Source organism: Kryptolebias marmoratus, linkage group LG1, assembly GCF_001649575.2.
Source record: "Kryptolebias marmoratus isolate JLee-2015 linkage group LG1, ASM164957v2, whole genome shotgun sequence".
In the NCBI taxonomy this organism is placed as follows: Eukaryota; Metazoa; Chordata; class Actinopteri; order Cyprinodontiformes; family Rivulidae; genus Kryptolebias; species Kryptolebias marmoratus.
This window is the reverse complement of record NC_051430.1, coordinates 13,629,075-13,650,362: the sequence shown is the minus strand read 5'-3', so window position 1 is coordinate 13,650,362 and position 21,288 is coordinate 13,629,075. Positions and strand designations below refer to the sequence as shown.

The 21,288-nt window shown below is 39.8% G+C and overlaps 1 protein-coding gene across 4 annotated transcripts in view; it reads right to left on the bottom strand.

The window, feature by feature from the left end:
• Positions 1–21,288, bottom strand: part of ttc28 (tetratricopeptide repeat domain 28) — a 189,436-nt gene that overhangs the window by 49,505 nt on the left and 118,643 nt on the right. For all 4 annotated transcript variants that reach the window (XM_017417279.3, XM_025006153.2, XM_025006154.2 and 1 more), the window contains 2 exons: positions 14,468–14,740; positions 10,730–10,860 (listed from right to left, as the gene is read on the bottom strand). In XM_017417279.3, coding sequence (XP_017272768.1) covers positions 10,730–10,860; positions 14,468–14,740 — 404 coding nt within the window. The remainder of the gene's footprint in view (positions 1–10,729; positions 10,861–14,467; positions 14,741–21,288) is intronic.

Below are 21,288 nucleotides of genomic sequence, written 5' to 3'. Positions count from 1 at the left end.
GGGAACAAACTGAACCAAATAAAATGCTCCAAGTAGCACAATAAATATCCAAAGCCAGAATTCCATCTAGTCAGAAAAGCTCATTAAAAACTGAGCTTCGACATAGATGTGAAGTAAAACCATCAGCATAAACACAGAAGCACACAATCAGCAATCAGAAATGCCAGTCACTCACTCCAAGGATTGATGGGCAGCAACAAGTGGTTCCAGAGATCAGTGCTGATGGCTTTTTTTATTGTGACATCTGAAAGCTTCAAGACAGCAAATTTCAGAAATGTCAACGTTCATAGAGGTGGTTGCACTTGCTGATGATCAGTTATTCAAGTGAATTTGATTAGTAGCACCTGGCTGCTTTAGCACTGTTATCATTTTCTGTTTGTAAAATGTGTCATGTGTTCTTCATCTGAGGCTGCATTTACATCATTTTAAAACATGGTATACTTGTGAATCTATGTCAGTATAAATAGAAAATAAAAAAGGAGGTCTACATATGATGCTTTTTCCAAAAGCTGTAAGTCCTTTCAGGATCCTCTTTAATTTTTGTTTTCTGTAATTATGGTGCATTTTTGTAAACTAAAGACATGCAACTTGACTCAATGACACACTGACCCAGACATAAAATCTTAATAGTGCCATATCCACTGTTCATTCTGTCTGACACAGCATAAAGCCAGTATCGATAGCATGCAATAAACAAGTAGATTGCACACCGGAGACAGGTCCTTGCAAAACTTATCTCCAGGAGATTCCTGAACAGCTCTAATAACGACCATAAAGTGATTTTTCTCCCGTGTATCTCTTCCAAACTGCAGGTGTGGATGAGCAAACAACCGAAGTGAACACACATACTGAAACAACAATAAAAAAACGTCCCTTTTGTCTGCTCAACGCTGATGAAAAGCTACCCACTGCGTACTTCAATCACATTCGAAAATGAGTTGGAGACATGCTGCAACCTCGACAGTGTCATTAAGCCTGTCAGTCAGTCCCGTGGAGAGTGGGGAAGGGGAAACCGCCAGCGGCCTTATTCGGTGTGGTGTGCTGCCTTGAACTAGACCCGAAGGAACCGAGAGCCCCTCCTGTGCATGAGCTGGGTATCTCTGACACAAGTATAATGAAGCTATATGATTATGGATTCTGCTTTGCATGTCCATAAACCCCCAAATGTCAACCATCCAGACAAAGGAATCATGCATATTTGAACGGTGTTCAGAGCACAATGAATGATAACAAACATTATCATGTGAGAAATGATAGCTGAAATCTCATCATATATGTTCCCACGCATTAACAACCACACCATGCACACACAGCTGCCCATACACAGTCAGACCCACACAATACATGGAGCAAGATAAGCCTCTGCATGCTGTCAGAGGCTGGTGTGTGATTGGCCTCTGTGGAGCTACTGCTTCTCTCATCATTAACTCTTCAGAGGATCGCACTGCTCTAATCACGCTAAGCCTCTCTGAATGGCGATGAAGTCAAAAAACGTGCCCATGCACTAATTCACAGATGCCCGACTCATTACACGCTCAGACACGCACACACACATGACGGCAAACACTCTCTTCATCCCAACAATCGCATGTACACACAAACAGCTGTGTGCAGCCTGTAAAAGCAGGTCTGATACCAATCACAATACAAGCCAATTATGGCCAATTAGCAGGAAAATTATGATTTTAAGAGCCACTTCCACAGTAAATTGAAGAAACAATATGTTCTCCTCATTTTACAGTATTGTTTTTTTTGCTGCCCAAATGTTTTTGTTTTTCCAGTTTACCTCAGTAAAATATGTCAGCTGTGTGATATTAATTCCCAGCTACCAAAATATTCATTTATTTGACCCACCTTTGGTTAATACCACGAGCTTCACTTGCAGAAGGGTGTCACATTTTTCTAACCCTGGGCTTTTCTTTATAAGTAAGGTGCCTCATTAGTGGAGGCTGTTGTAGACTGTATTAGCATAGACAGGGCAGAAGAAGTGTTAATAAGCTCCTAAAATGTATCTGGACATGAAATAAACATGCATTAAATGTCCTAATATATCACCGGGATAACACATAAGGAGGGGCATCACCTGAGATGGTCACCCATCTCACAAGCAAAAGCCAGTGGGTGAAAATAAATCTGCTCCTAGTGCTTACAGTAGCAGCTAATGTCCAAAATGAGTAAAGCAACAATAAAAGGAACCAGAACACTGTTTACCTTTGGGCTCTCTACTAAATATTTTACAAGCTTGACTTCACTTGGTCTCTTTCTATGTTTAAAACAACACATTCAAGAGCTGTTTTTTTCTGAGGCTGATGTGTAGCCAGTCTGTCTTGACAGTTATTTAGAGGCCTTACTTTGTGTGCTGCAAGGTCAAGTATAAGCAGAACCCGTAGGCCTCAATCCCGTTCTAAGATGGAGTACTTTCATTTCAGTCACTTGGGGCCTCGTATTTCTCTCTGTTTTATTGCTTTCTCTTGGTGCTTTGCACAAAGACACATTCCACCTCCTCATACAGACATGGGGCTTCCGTCCAAGAAAGGCTGGGGAAGGTCTGGTTTCTGTGCCACAAGGACAAGAATGCTGACACTGCTGTAGCTCCGGACAAAAAGCTATAGACGAGAGGGGGTGAGACAATGTGAGCAGGAGAGCAAATCTCAGTCTACAAGAGTTGTTAGGAGGCTTGAGTTGAGCCAAACTGAGGAGCTATAATCTCCATTTTTGGCTGGATGTCAGAGAATCTTGCACAAGACTCTCTCCTCACTCTGCAAAAATGCAGTTGCTACATCCTAGAGTGTGCCGAAGCTATATATAATGCAAACATCAAACACTTGGAGCTGTGCTGACCTCGCCCCCCTCCCCATGGGAGACCCCATGCTCCCTTGTAATACAAAAACCATTCTCCAAACACTGGCAGGAACTTGTCCAAAACTGCAGCGCACCGTCTGAATTTCACCTTATCTCTAAGGACAAGCTCATCTCTACTTTACAGATGGCTGAGTGCTGAGGGCTTATCTGGTTCCTATCTTTGACTTCACTCTTTAAAGATCTGAAGAAAGCAAAGCACAGAAGGGAGGGGACATTTGTTCATAATAAAGCCTGTGTCCTGGACAGTTGAAAGGAATATATATATATATATATATATATATATATATATATATATATAAAGCTCTAGAGGAATATACCTGAAGAGCTCCTTTGTTGTTTTACTTAAAGAACGTATTAGTAATACATCAAGACACAAAGGCAACCATTCACATATTCACTCATACTTCAGTTCAGGAGTTATAAGCACATTACCTACTCAATTATTTAATAATGTGTTGCTTACTTTTGCTTAACTTTGAGTGAGTAATGTCAAGGACTAGTAAAAAAGTATACACTTCTTCGCACAGAACTCTGAGACAACATGATCTAACTAAGTGCTAAAGTGATGCAGTGCCTCAAATTCATTTAAAAATGTTTTTGTGCCGATTCGAGAAAGAAAAGATGCCCTCCTGTAGACTAATGGAAATTAAAAGCAGTTGTTAGCTTGCTATGCTTTTTTACATATTCAATAAGGCATTTGCTCATTCGCGACTTCTCATCTAACAAAGTGAATTTAACATGTCAGAAAGCTTGCTATGTGAAAATGAGGTGATAAAAATAAAGTAGCAAAGATCCACAGCGAACATGTCATAAAGGCCATTTTACCCTGATGGTTGTTGCTGAAAGTCATCCACAACACAGATTCTCATCACAGCTACTCATCAGAGCAAGATCTGTTACTAAAACTTTAGCATTAACAGTTGGAGGTAACCCTGTTTGTCTGTTAGCACCATATCTCATGAAACACTAAACAAAACTTTCAGTAAGTAATCAACGATTGTACATCTACAACTGATTGACTTTCGGAGTTAAGATGGCTACCATAGCTAAATGCCATTAGCCAATTCAAAAATGGTTGTAACTCATTCAGATTTACAAATATTGAGCGAAAATCTGATGCAATGGAAGTTGAGAGTTATTCACAATACATATTCTGAGCATAATATCTTGCGCTATTATATGAAATTGTATTTTCAAAGTTTGATCAAAATGGCTACAATTCTGTAATTTTTCAACATAAGAGGATTTTAGCTCAAATCTCTGTCTGGACAGGTGGCAGGGGATATGCACCCTTCAAGGATTGCTTGGCCTTTAACTTTTGGATGTTAGTGGCTGCACCGAGTTATTGACATCTTTGGCTATCAGGGCTACATGTAGGCCTTTAGCCATGTGCAGAAATCGATAATCATTTCCCTGTCTGTACAAAGTAATCGAGGTCAGTGATTGTTTCAGTGAGTTTGGCTGGGGCCACAGCCTGTAGAAGAGTGTGGGTCTACATCACTAGCTCTGCCTGACCTCTGACCTCAAGTCCTAATCACCAATTAACATTCAGTCTTTTCTGCATATTGACGTTAGGCAAATGGTATCAGATTGGAATGCATACAAAACAGGTTGTAAACAAACAACCTACAACAACAAATACCCAGAGGATGTTCTATAAAATGTAAATGTGCAAAAAAATCTCCTGATGCAAGCTGGTACACTGGACGTGGGCAGCTGGGAAGGGAGTAGCCTCAGATTGGTAGCCTTTTCCTTGTCACAACAATGTCTTTTTACCACAGAGCTGTTGACATGATTCATGAGCCCGAAGAGTTGATGTGGTTTTCATGTGCTGGCCAGATGAAATCCCCTCAGTCCACTAATATAGGTTTCTGTGTTGGGCTGTGCTTTTCAAGTTTACTGGAACTAAGGAGTCATTTCACACTGCTGGGCTAGAAACAGTTCTGTCTGTAGCTAAATCAACCCTGTCCACCCCTCCCCAACCTTTGTCACTGTAGACCCTATAACACAGTATGCATAATTTTACACACACACACACAATAAAAACATGCACACAGTCATGTTTTGCCTCCTCTCTCTTTTCCCCTCCCTTTTCCTTCCTTCCTCTTATAACAGCCTTCAGTGGACCTTCCTTTCTCCTTCTGCTCCCATCTTTTTTTCCAAGTACCTCTCTTTACTTCTCCTTCATTAAAATGGACTTCCTAAAGCCTCCATTCGTCTTGCTGACAGCTCTGCTATCGATCGGGCTGGAGAAAGGGATGCAGTTCCACAGCTTTAAATGGCTTCTCTGGCCAAACTAGTTGAGGACTGGGCTGGCCTAAGACCGGAGGGGAGGAGGGGCAGGGAGTGCCAGGTTTAACTGGGAGGTCTGCCCCAAGTCTGGACCCTGATGTATTTCTGGTCAGCAGTGAATAACACTTAGACTCTCCCTCTGGCAGAAATCAGATTTTGTATGAAAATGACTCACCATCTCTGTAATAAGGATTAAGCCGGTGTGATCAGATAATGAATTAATCGCACAGACCTAAACAACACATTAACCACTCTCTGTGGAGCACTTGCAAGCTCTCCAGAAAATGAGCACAACAGTGAGACCACTTAAAATATTGGTGTGAGTGTTTCAGGGGCTATCATTGACAGGCAATTCACTTTAATCAGAGCTAATGTTCCACTGAACAACACCTTTAATCGGACTCCCTCCATTATCTTTTACATATTATCTGGAGAAGATGAGTTGGCATGTTCTGTCTTTAACCTGCTCACCATTTGACATCAAATCCTTCTGCCAAGATAAATGATTGAACATTTGATTTTCATGCTGATTAGAATGGGTGTGCTTTGTGCCCTGTGGTGCAATGAAAACTCTAAGAACCACAACCCCTGATGAGCCATATTCAAGTGTGCATTAGCTGACATCTATAATCATATAGTGCCTCACAACATTGTATCAGAAGGCACAGGAATCTCGTGTGACCATGTCACTATTTATATATTCAATTTATCTCTCTGAATTGCTATTGGCTGAGGCAACAAGGGAGAAAAAGACAGATGAGGTGCAATATTCAAGACAAATTATGCTATGTTACAAATGGGAACTGGTAAATCCACACAAGCCACTGCAGTGTTTAGATTAAGGGCTTGATAAAGTAGCATTAGCAGCAAGGCTTGTGATGCTTGTGTATTGATGCTTAAATCAGTAAATCAAAGAGTCCATGCAACCATTCTGCTTTGTAGAGTGAATTTATAGAGCCATAATGGCAAATAATCCTTTAAAAGTGGATTGTGTCTGATTTCTCTAAGGGCAACTCTTGTCACAAAATATGCTAACATGGTCTGTGACACTATAAAACGATGGAACAATAAATGCACTCTAAATTAGAGAAAAATAAATTAGATGGCGAGTAGGCAGAGGCGTGGGGAGAGGAGGAAAAATGGGAGAAAAAGAAGGAAGTGGATGTGGAATGGTGGAGAGAGGGAGAAATAGAGCATGGTGTGCTGAGGAAGGAGAGAAGGAAGAGGCAGCAGAAAGCAGTAGTCGATATAACGGCAGTCATTCATCTCTCTGACAGCCCTCCAAATGCTCCGCTGGGGGAGACACAAAGCTGCGTCACTTCCAATGCAGCAAATGCACAGTGCAAGCACACATGTTTACATACATGCACATACAGTAACAGAGGGAATTCTTGTTTATCCGCCATGATATGGGTGTGTATATGCACAAAGAGGCAACATTATACTTTAAGCACAAATCTCAGCAGCAGTCAGAATAAAAAAATGCATTGTAGAGTCTGCTTTACAATCCTGAATTCTTGTGCAAAAATGTGCTCTGTATCTGTTTGCACAGGCAAATGATCCAAGACAAACATGCACATGAATGGGACATGACACATTCACATGACTCTGGAATATGGGAACACAGATGTGGGCTCCCATCATTAAACACACAAACACACACATGTGAGAAACACACACAGTACACAAACCTTCTTCCCTAGTTCTGGTCATGGCCCATTGGCTGGTGTCTGCCGTCCATCTTTCATGATTCATGGCTAAGCGAGCTGCTGTGGAGCAGTTCTAAACCAGTGGGCCGAGGAGAGCCTGTGTGTCATTAAAGCACAGCAGGCTGGACATGCTGTTGGAGCTGCCGCACTATGGCCAGCTCTGTGCCTCAGTCTGGCACAACATGAGGTGAGGAAGCGGGCACTAATGTGGCGATTCTGCTCATGGTGATTTTGCAAAAAAAAAATAAAGTCAAACAAACACTTGACTGACCTCCCGAACCACCTCGCTTTAAAAAGTGTCTGCAGGGAGAATGATACGGGAGGCTTTTCGTTTAGTTGGACACCTATCTTTTTCAGGCCCCTCCCAATAATTTGGCTAAATTAGCCTCTCTAATCATCCGTAAAGAACTCCTTTGAATCACCAAGCTGGTGGGGATGAGAAGAAAAGCAAGAAGAGTGCCAAGCAACACCAAAGATGCAAACACACCATCACCACCTCTTCCCCATCCCCTATTAGCGTGACCCCCAAGACATGCATCAGAGGCACACATCCATACGTCCACTAATGACTCGTTAATGATCTGGTCCTCTGCTCCAGTGCTGACCAATGCTGACAAACCCTAACCCTGACAAGAGGAACACCCACACAGCCTCTCTACCTCACCTCTTATTTAGAGGCTCATCTTTCAGCTCTCAGACTCATCAGATGAGTTAAAGTCCAGCAAGATCCAAACAGCCCCAAACAAGCACTAATAACAAAATAGTCAGAGTCAATTTTAGAGTCTGAACACATTCTTTTCTGCACATAAGTTAAAAAGGAATGGAAAATCGAAATAAACAAAGGGAGAGTTTAAAAAAAGTGACTGGCACTAAGAAGGCAAAGTGGAACAGCAAAGCCAATGGAAAAAAGACATTTGTATCATGTTTAACTTTGCCTTGATTGTGATTTTCATTGGGGTTGGGGGAGTCAGTATCGGAGAATCTTTTTAACATCACACAAGAGATAATTATAGAGTGCACCCCTGCCAGCCTGCCTCAGTTTCTCCAAAATACTCACACCCCAAATTAGGGGTTACTTCTTCCTATTTAAACCTACTATTTGAGAAGAAAACGTCACAGACAAAACGTGAAGAGAAGAATAAAATAAGAGCACTTCGAGAAAAGACCTAGTTACAGCTTTGTCTTACAATTACAGTCAGACCCTTTGTAAATTTGGTTACTGGCATGCTTTAGATAAAACCAGGTGTGGAAACTGGGACAAAGACAAAGTTGGAAAAGGCTTCTTAGTTGCTAGGAAGACAAGAAACTAGGTTTATGTTCTAGCTGCAGATTAAAAGAGTTGCAAATCTGCGGAGAATATTTTCGAAAGTCAGCCAGCTAAAGAAAACACTAACTTCACGCTAGTCCATGACCTCACTGGTTTGGACCGCAGATCCCAGTCCCAGCCATGGATGACAGAGCACTCTCTCTTTGAGCTTTTCCACAGCTTGGCCTTCTTCTATGTTTGGTTTTCTTTCTTTCTTTTTCCTCCACATTGTTTTCTGCTCTTCATCTATAGTGTCCTAGTTAGATTCATAACAATCCATTAGTGTCACAAAGTCCTCTGGTCAGCTAAGAGGGCCCGACTCTATGCCTGACTTCTTTGCTGCAATGTGCCATAAAAAGCAAGGACCGAGTTTTCCACTTATTACAAGACAAATCAAGATTACCTGCAAGCTTTACTGATGAACTAAGTTCTGTACAGCTGTGCGATTTATGGAGAACACTCATTCGGGATCCCTGTTTTGTGTCTAGCTCTGATCTTTGTCACAGATAGGCCATTGCAGTTTAGGCCAAAGTTTTGGGTGACTTGTCATTAGGCGTGCTGCAGTATCACTATTAACAGCCTTACACAGCAAGTTAAGGAAAACATTTTAAGTCTTTGTTTAAAACTTGCATGATCATCTGGCTACTTGACTTATCTGAGTTCACTTTAATGATGTCACCACACGCCCAGATGTGAGCAATTAACTTGATGAGCACAAAACTATACAAATCTGCAGGCATAAATACATCCGTGTTGCAATGAGATGAGTTTGTTTTAAAAAGTTGGTCTTTTTTTTCGATTTTGGAGATAAAAATGACAAAAGCAATTAAGAGCAATCCTTAATTTTACACCCTTATGTTTAAAACCTTAATCTTAACCAAATTAAAACCCTTACGTAATGTCATAATGAAGCTAGACCCTTATATTACTCTAGAATTTTACAAACACCTCCAATATATTATAAGTTATTACTATGCATTCAAATTTTAAAGATTCAATTCACAAAGAATTAGAATGCTACTTCATCTGTACATCAGGAGTCTGCTTTGTCTTTTTAGCGCTTACAAGCTGCAGGCTGCACACTGGAAATCCAGTCAGAAACAACATCCTGTCCCAGGGCCCCTAGGAAGTGACCTCAGACCTTCAGAAAGGCCAGATAAAAAGTCCACATCAGAAAAAAAAAAACAACAACACACCAGGCGGGTCGTAATGAGCTACGCACCAGGCTCCAGTGTGTTCTGAAGGAGACCAGGTGGTGTGACACACATATGACTCTGATTAGGGGGCCTTCAAAAGAACAAGAGAAAAGAAAGTAGGGTGGGCTGTGAGGAACCAATCAGACGGTTTTGTGAGTGATGCAACCATTTGTGGTGTTCGTCGGTCTCAGCTAGGCTCCGAAACACTTCTACACTTATGAATGGCCAATTTGCTTTTTTAGTATGGCGCTGCAATTGAGATATTGTTCCAGTCTGAGAAGCAACATGAGAGCAACATCAACCCCAGTAGCTGATAGGTTGATACACTGCTCCACAAGCTCTTAAAATTCTATTAAGGGTAGAAAACATACACAGGTCTGCATACTGAATGAATTATTAGGGATACTGTATGAGTATACACTCAAACACACATTCAAGTAAAAGCATTATAGTTATTTGGGCTGCTGATTGGTGCTAAAGCACCACCATAGCTCAGAACGAACATTAAGACCCCCCCACCACCACCACCGCCACACACACACACGTCTATCACTAACCACATAGTTGTACTTTTACTCTTTGGGAGTTAAAGATGTCAAGGGCGCCTCTGTCCTCATTCCTCAACAGCTAGTTTCATCTTGGCGCATTGTGCCACATTTGACTGGACTGTTTAAATGTCTCCTGATATCAGGGAACACAAACAAGCGGGCCTGCCAGCCTGGTGGGGAGGATAAGGAAGGGGAAACAGAGGCCATTCTTCTTCTTGTGTGACGGGAATTGTGTTGGAACAAGCACCTGTCACCCCACAACAATGACCACAAAGGTTGGCCAGAAAGACGGTCAGAAGTGGAAAACAGAAAGGAGAGAAAAAAGGGCACAGAAGTGTTTAAAAAATGGATCAGACTAATGTTTGTTTTTTCAACCAACCAAATATGCATATTATTCAGAAAAAGATGTATATTACCAAGTTATTACTGATTCAGGAGCTAGATAAATATCTGTACAACATCGGCATTAACATTTTGCACCAATAAAACAGCAGCTAAAGCTCTTCTATTGTATGTTGCTTGAACTACCTCATTTCTTCTCCTCTCCAATCACCTCTGCCTATTTTAAGCCCCAATTTCACACTCATTTTTTTGAAGTGATAAAGAATGGAAGCATCTATGTGTCCTTAATACTTCTCCTTCACATGTCCTCTAAGCAGAGAGCGCAGAGGAATTCTGGGATCTGCGCAATCCCACACGTTCGACATGACAAAGGACTAAGAGGGGAAAAAAAGAGCTTACAAGCTGGATTCATTGTTCTCTGCAGTGGCAGTTGCCTAGTTCTACCTATTTTAAGTCTGCTGTGACTTCGCTTACCTCTCTGTCCTTTAACTTCATGGCCAGAACCAGCTGGTTGCGGTGGTTAGTCAATGCTTCACGGTAGTTCCCCTTGGAGAAGAATGCAGAGCCCAGATTCCCATGAGCCCGGCATTCCCCGGTTTGGTCACCTGAAGACAAAAAAACAAGAAACATGAGATTAAAAATGAAAAGCAGCAACAAATGGCAGGGTTGTTGTCAAACCACCTGCTGTTTCATTCCTTTAATCTCATGGCCACTGTTAAACAATAATGTGATGAACCACATCTATGCCACATGCAGGCCACTGCACCCATAAAAGGCAAAATGGTTGTTCTAAATTCTCCACAGTAAAGTGGCTTCTGTGACAGCTGCTGGTGTTGATCTCGGTGTTCCAGAGGGTGAGAGGGGAAAGCCTTATTATTTCTGTCTGACAGAGAGGCCTCACAGTCATGGCCAAAGTAAAGCTTAAGTCTCCGTGCTCCACCTGAGAACCTTCTTATCTCCAGCTGCTCTGCCCACTCATGTGTCAAATGTGTGGGGGTGAGAAGAGTGGAGCCAGTCTGTGCTGCACTCTGTTTTCTTTTTTTTTTTTTTTCCCCTATCTCACCCTTCGAAGTTTTTCTTTCCTTACTGTTTCTCTCGTAAAAGGTCATTCCTTCTCTAAGGAAGATAGATTCAGGTAGCCTTTAATGTCTGAGCAGGAAGTCTAAATGGTGAAAAAGACAAGTAAATAATTTTTGGAAAAAAAAATACAGACAAGGCTGAACTTATTATAAAGAACTATGATGAAGACTTTAATACGCACAAGAATAAGATAAAAAAAGCAACTCCACAGCAAAGCTAGCTATCATGTAAGGCAGTTCTTAGGCTCTGTGATAGCTGTATCTAAATGCTAGTGTTAATAATAGCTGATAATGTTGTTTTTAAATAGATGTGATGTTTAAAGTCATTTTGATTGTTGGTATGCAAAACTATGCCCATTAGCTATAAGAAAAGAGTACTTTGCAACTAATAGAAATATCAAACCAAAAAAGGAGGCACCAATCCAAATTTGTTTTTACACAAGTAGGGGGTAAATTAAATGAAACTACAGGTGTTATCCTTTGATAAACAGAATTGCCAATTTAAATGTTGCAAATTAAGGCAAATTGAGCATATAGTCTACACCATGTGAGATATTATGTTAACGTCAAAATTTTTAAACAATTCTCAAAATTTCAGTTTTAGAAGAAGCAGATTGAAAACACATGATCCAAACTAGAATCTCAGCGGGACAAAACAGAAGACACCTGAGATTACAAGGGTTACCACTAGGGTCCCCAACTATATCTAAAAATATGGAATCACCTTATTACATGGAAATTGTGTGTCTTGCTTTACAATCAGTAAGTTTTGTTCTGTATTTCTAAGTTGTCTTGAACACACCATGTGTCCACCTGTCCATATTTTGTGTGAAAGGCACTAAGATACAATGAGAGGCAAAAAAAAGGTCTGCTCTGTTAGTAGAAAATATGTTATGGTGAAAAAATAGCTTACCCCGATATTATATATATATATATATATATATATATATATATATATATATATATATATATATATATATATATATATATATATAAGCAACTACAGAAGTACAGATGTAAGTGGAAGGATTCAAACGGAGGCAAAGAAGGTGTCAGAGACAACGAGTCCAAAGCTAAATGTACAGTAACCTCTGCTGGTGAATGTTTTCTGTGGTGCCCGGCAGACGAGTGACAACCAAAAACTTGTGTCAGTCCTTTGAATCCAAAGCAGGCTGATAAAATAATGTTAGCTTAACGATTTACTGAATAATCCAGATAGAGTTTATTTGTGGCTGCTTTTTTTAAGCAAACAAACTTTAAATGTATGTACCATGTATGACATCCCATAACTTTGGACTGGGGACTGATTTTCTTTCTAATTGAGGTGCTCCTATCATGAACTGGCTACAGTGGGATTTGTTTATTAAAGTTTATTAATATTTAATGTCAAAAACATGAGAGCTTATTTAATATATAAATCAAAAAACTATTCTGTTATTATAATAAACCAATTTGGAATATTACATCTTTAAATATTCATAAACTAACAAAAAAAACAATATTATAAAACTGAATGAATGAATGACCACAATAAAGGGAAATTTACAAACATTAAAACATGTACTGCATATAAAATATATAAGAAATGCAAACGATGACAAATTTTAGCTAAAACCTGAGTTCACACCATTCTTTACAGTTATTTAGTTTTATGACTGAACTCATCTGTTAATATTATATTTCATTACCAATTGAAGATTATAACTGAGAAGGTTTCCTTTTGGTTAATTTTTATGACCATTGGTAATGACGCACTCCCATTAATGATATGAATCATATTGTTTATTGGAGACCAAGATTTAAGTTATGGTTTACCACCACTGGTGCATCACTTGGCACATGGTGGTTGTGACCCCTATAGGACCGAGGCTCAGCTGTGGTAGACCTCCTTTATTTTCTCTGCATAAAAGATGGCAGCGCTTGAGATCACTGACAATGAGGTTGCAAAATTGATAATCACTGAACATTCGGAAGGATCAAAAGGATACAGAAGATTATGGCCAAGTAGAAATCAGATGAATCACAGTTGCTGCCATAGTAACAGTACTTCTAATCAGAGCTACAGTAGTTGTCCTCCTAAAATAATTCAATCCGCTACTTTTGCAATCTTGGGATGAAAAACAGGCATGGAGATGTTTCAGACTTGGCCAAGATAATCAGAGTTTCTGCTAACAGCTCAGACAATGTAAAGGACACTGCCGTACATCAATTTTTATTGACAACAGCCAAGAGAAAAAAAAGAACTTTTCCACTTGTTGACACAAGTTATGCTGAAAAAACATTTAAAAAAGCCTGATGAATATTGAAAGCCTACACCTCAGTTGAATGAAATCAAGATAAATTTGTTCTGTACACACTGAGTCCAGCATGTCCTGCCAAGAACCCTGCAATGATCAAATAACCGTGACAGTGAAGCATGGAGGGGGAGTCTGGTAATAAGCACCGACATGAGTCCAAAAGAGCCTACGAATATAACAGAATTGTATCGGAAAAGGGACTGCCAGTCTTTGCAGCTTGGCAGTAGGTAAATCCCAAGCATAGCAATCCAAAACACACTCTCAAAATCTCACAAGAGTTTCAATGGAAGAAAAAAGTGAAAGCTGTGACATTGCCAAGTTTGTTGCTTGACTTATAGAAAACAAACAAACAAACAGACAAACAAAAAAATCCAGCTTTGAGATATTTTCAAACGAAACAGAACAACACAAGCTTTCCAGCAAAAAAGCAGTTGGAAAAAAAAGGCCCGTTTGAAGAATGACAAAACATTCCTATGGTGCTGCTGTTCTCTATTCTGAGGAAGATCAAGCCAGTACTCAAAAAATAAAGTTAGATCTATAAAAAATTAAAGCATATGAATCTCAGTAATGAAAAATATAAGGTTTCGAGACGATAATATGAGGCCCTTTATTATTTATACTGTAAATAAAAAATGTATTACTCTTTTGTTAAAGAAGAAAGTAGAATTTGTGCGAATTTAATGAGACTGTCTTAAAATCCCTAAAAAAGTGGTTATGTATGACATTAGACTCTAGTATCCCATCCATTTAAATGTTTCATTGAAGTTATCAACAAGTAAACAATAGAAAAACAAAAGCCCACTCCATAGCATTAGTTCCTCCTTCCCTGTCCTTACCTAAGGTTTTGGCCACCTCTAAGTCTTGCTGCATGTACCCTGTGCTCTTCTCTGTGTTGCCCAGGGACCAGTGAGCGCTGCTGAGGGCCGAGAAGACGGAGCCGCGTAGCTTCAGGCTGCAAGTCCCAATCTTCAAAGCGGCTTCGAGCACCACAACAGAGGCTGTGTGGTGGCCTGCTGTCAGCAGCTCCTGGCCAATCACAGACACCACCACAAATGGACTTTTGTCCAGTTTCATCTTTTGCAGCTGCTGATAGGTGGGCTCCAGAGAATCTGTGCAGGAGAGACGTGAGAGAGACATGTCAGAAACAAAGTGCACGCATGAAAACATCATTTTTTTTGTGCTGACAGGCTGACTGACAACAACAAATGACACAGATGGTGGTGAATGTGCTACATGCATGCTAACTCCGACAAAGGCGACTGCTGTGTGCATGCAGATTGTACTTGCTTCCTGTAATGATTGCTTTTTCTCTGCCTCAGTAAGCATAGCCTGTAGCCTGACTAAATAACAGCATTCACTGACAATTTAACAATAACTCAATATGTGGTAGGAGCCATTTCTTTTTTATTCTTCTTCTATAACTTTGATAATCTCAGGCAATTTCCAGGAAAGGGGGTTTTAGACTATTGTAGGCAGCTGTTTTAACAAACCATAAAACAAGATCCTGCCATAATTCTGCCTTTTCTTTCAGGTGATATGGCTGTGTGAGAAAGCAGCAAAAAGGGTTGTAAGATGGCGATTAAAGAGTGACGGAGAAACAAATGCAGCCCATGCACAAAAGTAGATGTAGCAGAGGGACTGCTGAGCAAAGGAGACACACAAGGTGACCTCTGAAGAGGCTGAAAACACACAATGACATAAATCAATGGTGGGCCACATGGGACTGGGGATCTACAGCCCCTCCAGATTATATAGACCTTTGGCAGACACTAACATCGAACATCCTAACATAACCAAGTGTGTGCATGTGCCTCTGTGTCTACTAAAGCTTTAGCTGTTTTTCTGTGTATTTATTAGTCATGGGGATGGCAAATACTCCGGCAGAGTGGTAAACTAAGATCATCTGATAAGGACGGAGCTGTTCTTGTCGAAGCTCGTAAATGTTTTTACGCACAACCTACTGCAATGTTGTCAGAGCTGTTAGCGCTCATGAGTATGTTGTAAATAACTCTCACCTACTACCACACCAGGTTTTAGCTCAATATCTGTAAAATTGAGTTAGACTTTTTTTCTGTTGTGGCAGACATCTTGAATCAGGTTTACTTTCAAAAGTTATTTAGTTTTGGATAGACATCCGATGATCAGTTTCTGAGAGTTTCATAAAAAATCTGTTGGTTCATGAGATATTTTGCTAACAGACAAAAAGGGGTGACACCAAAAGACAGACAACACGACAGACAAATGAACACACAGAGACGCACACACGCAGACACTGGAAAAAATATTATTGCTCTTTCGCCTTGAGTGGTGGGTGATATGAAACAATGTACCTGTGCAAAACTGTATGTCAGGAGTTGTATGTAGTTTGCGTGTTATTGTAAGCTATAGTTGAAGTTTTCTTGAACCGTTTTGAATTTATATAAGTAAACACTGAGGCACAACAGTATCTGAAAAACTCAGTCATTCTTAGAAAACCCACTAAGATGCTTATTCACCTTGATACGCACACACATGCACACACACACACACACGGTATGAGATGCATCACCATACAAGCACACAAAAGCATAACTGATGATGCTCTTTCAAGAGCGTCACCTCAGTTCCAGCTCCTGGCAGAATGTCGTGCTTATGGAGACAGTGCATGCATATTATATTCATTCACACCTTGTAATTGCCTTCAGAGTGACACTGAGAGCTGAGTCATAAATCAAACTCTGAGAAAAAGCTTTTTTTTAAAAAAAAAAAAAAAAAGTGTCATAGCTGTTACATTGATAAACAGGTAGTTACAACCCCGGAGTGTATTGTTTCCACACATGCGCACGCATGAAGTGCAAACAAATGCTAAAGTCAGCTTTTAGTGAGGCTGGAGGTAGACAGGATGCAGGATTTAAAAGCTCCATCACATTGGTATGCACAGACGCACAAAGAGAAACTTATTTCCCTCTTAACTGTCTCCCTCTATTGATTTATAAAAAGCCTCTTCAATATTTCTTTTTAAGTCAAACGAAGAGTTAGAGTTGTAAATCCAAGTTGGATTGATTTTTTATTCATGTTAAAACTTACTAAGTCAACAAGTAATAGTGGCTTTGACTTAGCCACTGTTATAGCTGACTATTATCTTTTTCTTTGCTTTGTCTTTTTCTTTGTTGCAGGTGAGGCTGGTAAGTATCCCAGCAGTAAAAGCGTGAGAGTCAGAGTACACCCTGGACAAATCACCAGTCTGTCACAGGGTCAACAGAGACACAAACTCATGGTTTAGACCAAAGACTGGATATAAATAGACCTCGGACTGGAAACTGGAAGTTGAGGCCAAAACCAGCTTCTTTGTCATCTGGTTCTTGTAGAGGTTTTAAGTCCCACCCCCTACATGTAAATAAAAGGAACTTTGCCTTTGTTAAAATATAATGTAAATACACAACTCAGATATATATATTTTTTCAGATGTTGACTCTTGTTGATTCATGAAGCTCTTACCTTCCTGCTGTATGTCCAAATGTATAAATAACAGGTTTAGCTGTAATTAGTTATTACATGATGAAAATAAATGTCATGTGACACCATGATTGTGTGTGAGGGCGTAGCCTCGACTTAAAGACCGATATTGTCTAAACACTGGTTTCAAAAATACAGCATGGCAGTCCTGGACATGGAGGGCCACCATCCTGCATGTTTCACATGTTTCCCTGCTTTGACACACCTGATTTGATTGAACAAGTGATTAACAGGCTTCTGTAGAACCTGAAGACCTGCCGAGGTGCAGGGAAACAACTAAAACCTGCAGGGTGGAGGCCCTCCAGGACCAGGATTGGAGACCACTGTTGTATTGTCATAGTTATCAGGTCCCCTTATAGACCTTGATACCAGCTCCACACTCACTTGACTTACATCTGTAATTAGCTCACCTGTTTTCAGTCAGCAGTCACCTTCCCCAGTACTTATACTACCTGGTTTGCCTCAGTCTTCTGCAGATCCTTCTAATAATTCACCTGCAGAGTGTGATCATGCCTTGTCTAGGCTTTATTTTGGATTCATCAGTCATTAAAATTTCAAGTTTGTCAGAATCCACCTGCCTGCATTTAGGCCCATTTATTTCCACTACACCACATTTCATTACAATGATCCAGTTCTGCATACATAATTTCACCTTCATATTGGAGGAAAAAGTCTGCAAAGCTTCCCTTCCAGTATCAGGAGAACCTTGGTTGAGCAACAATTTCTTCTAATTGTTCATTAGCTCTGCACATTCACTCAGAGGAACTTTAGTTGATCAAAAACACTCAAAATTCAATCACAGTTTTTAAGATTAAAAACAAAATTTTCCCAAATGTTAGTCATTCATCAACCATTGATTGAAAGAAAAATGTAATTGCTCCATGTCATCTTGCTGCATATTACATTTTATAACAAGCACTTCAGCTGCATTAAAAACAGAGACAAACTATGATTCTACCACCTCCAAGTTTCAGAGCTGGAATAAGGATCTTATGCTAGAATGTAATTTTTTTATTTTTCATTGATCAAACATAACAATTCTCATGTAAAACAAAGATATTACTTTTTTATTTTATTTTGGCCTCATATTATTCTTAAATCTGTTTGACATTTCAAAGAAAGAAACTTCTGCAAGTAACTTTTGGCTATTTTAAGGTCAGTTTGTCACTCCTACTGTAGAGTATTGCAGGTGACATTTCAAAAACGTACCTAAAAAAGTTGCCACCTGTCTAGCTGGACGTATCCTGCAAGTCACCGGGCAGCGTAGCCACTTGATTGGATCTGCTGAGCACTCCAATTTGGCAGTATGAGCAACCTACTGGGCAACGCAGCTGTCTGACTTGACCTGTTGTGAAACTGAGCTGCCAAGCTCATATTTTGTTGGGCCCTATTAGAGTGCCATAAGAATATGTATTTCCTCTTGACAGCCAAACAGCTGGCCTCATCCTGAAACTCAATCAATCAAATAGCTCAGAGTTTCAGAAGCTGACCGTGCTTTGAAACAAATAAATCCAGCTCTAGTTACATTTATTCCTTTTACATTTTAGATTTGCAATAAAATACCAGATTTTGTTTAAACCAAGCCATAATATTGTATGTATGAAGATGATAATTATAAACCTAGCACTAAACTCATCATGAGCTTCCCATGATCATGTCAATCAAAAGACCATAACAAAAAGACTAATTTAAATTGTATTTTAATACATATAAAATATAGTAAATCTTTTAAAGATAAACAGTAAAATAAAGGTATCAGATCTGTCAAAAGGTCTGTAAACTATAGTTATTTGTTTTATTTGTTCTCACTTCTGCAAGTCACTAAGGTAAAAGTAGTTTTTTATGGATTATTCGGAGTAAATTTAAAGTGATAGCCCATTTTTTAATAGTTAGTAATGTAAGAGAATGCCATAATAACAGCTAATGCATCCTCAGGACGCACAAAGCAAAGCGACTAAATGAACAACAAATCTAGATTCACAACAAAATACGAAAAATGTGACTGTATACATCCTCTAATATAGCTTTAAATGAAAAGCAGTGAGAGGCTTGTTTCCCATGGTTCATTCAATAATACAGATGGACAAATAATCAAGAAAACATTGTTTCCAAGATGCGTGGAAGTTCCAGATTCGAAGAGACAGAAGTGCAAAAAGGGGAACGAGGTGAAATTGGACCATTTCACCCTTTTGTTACATCTACTTGGCAAAAGTTAAAATGAACATGATACCAAATATCTATATAGAATCGTGAGAAACAAGAACAAAAATAAAAATATGCATATTGGTTTGCAAACTCATTCAAGTTTTTTTTTTATCTATGCCTTACTGAGTCTGATAAGATACACCTTTATATTATTCTGAGCTTCAATATTTGTCTTTCGCTTTTCTGATGTAATTATTTTTCTACTTTCCTATGGATGTCATCAGCTGGACCTCTTCAATTGGAAAAAAAAACAGCAGTGCTTTGACAGGACAGAAAACAGTGTTGATATGTATGCAATAAAATAAATGACTGAGATTAGTGAGCACTGCGATTACATCTAGATGTAATCAGCTCTTTCTTGGCAACAGGTCAATTACATAAAATTACAGTTTTTACTCAGGGAAAGACTGTAGCTTTTAGAGTATATACAGACTTATAGTATAATAACATCAAATTATAAGTTATTTTATGTAATGACGATGTTATCACCCACAGTATGTAAATAAAAGAACCTGACTGAAAAAAACGTAACATTTACCGAGACCGTATTGAATCAACAAACCCTAATTTTAATTCAAAGTAAAATCACTTCTTAGAGTCCAGCTATGATGCTGGTTAACTCCAGTTAAAGTGGTAGGAAAAGTTTACCAACAAATTGAAGCGTAAAATCAAAGGGGAAAAGGCAGTTCTACTTTTCTCCAATCATTGGTCTTTGTCTGTGTAACACTGATTATCCTCCCTGTTTGCTGGCGTAACATTGATTATCGCCCTCATGTGCCAAGACTCCCTCTGAGTGGATCATTGTTCTAAATCCTTTGACCTAGCTACCTCTCCTCAACACACCTTGGATCAGGTCCTCCGGTGGTTGCCTGGCACTCTGGGAAATAGGGGTAAACAATTAGGAGATTAAGTGGCTCAGACTAAATGTTGCCATTTCCTACTGAGAAGGCCCATTCTGGTCCACAATGCACCGGTCTGGGCTCACACCCAAACTCTTTTCTTGTTTTGGTTCCAAAGGAAGGCTTGAAGACTCATGGTGGCTAAGGCAGGTCTTCAATTCTTTTTGTTTTTTTTTTAATTTATTTTCAAGTTATATTTTCTTCCCTGGCACCTGTGCACAAATATTCAGACAGTTGGCTGTCTGAGGCCTACATATCATGTTGCACATTTCACAGCCTTTTGAATCATAAAGCTGACCACACTCATTCATCAGCACAGTTCTGCCATGGTTTGGCAAATATTTTGGAAGACGAGAGGTGGCTCTGAGGAGAGATACATCTTCTGTATTGATCATTCAAAGATAAAACTATTTGGATGTTATATTGGATGTTATATTGGATGTTTTTGGCTATTTTCTTATCACTCGGCGCTTTCCCAAAACATTTCCGCAAAGTCCAGTCCATCTTTATGCTGCCTCTGACTGTTCGCGAATCACAGTTGGAGCCAGCCACGTCCCCCATGGATGTGAGCTTTTAGAACTACGGCGAGCTTTACAGAACCAAAAGAGGCGCAGAGCAGAGTTGCTTTGGCGTGGAGCTCTACGCAAAATAAATGTGTGACAGACGTCTCCCTCGTGTTTAGTGTGTCATCAGCGAGCTTCTCCTCTCTAATGAATTTGCTTCTTGTTGTTTAGGTTTTTAAATCGTGTGGCCGGGTGGTCTCACAGACCGCCCGTCATCACTACATCACATCCTTGAGCCGCAAAGCCAGTTGATCTCTTCCCATGTCAACTTTCCCGGCTTTGTTACTACCTCGCTTGGTTGCACAAAGGCACAACAGCGACAGACCCCCTTATTCTTTTTTCCCCGATGCCACCTCTGCCCATTCAGAAATCACACCAAGATGGCCAGAAGGCGTCTAAGTCCCAGCTTGGCTTGAAGTGTTTTGTGAAAGTGCCAATTGACAAGTCATTGTGTTTACCAACCAGAATTGGTAATAATTCATAAGAAAATTATTG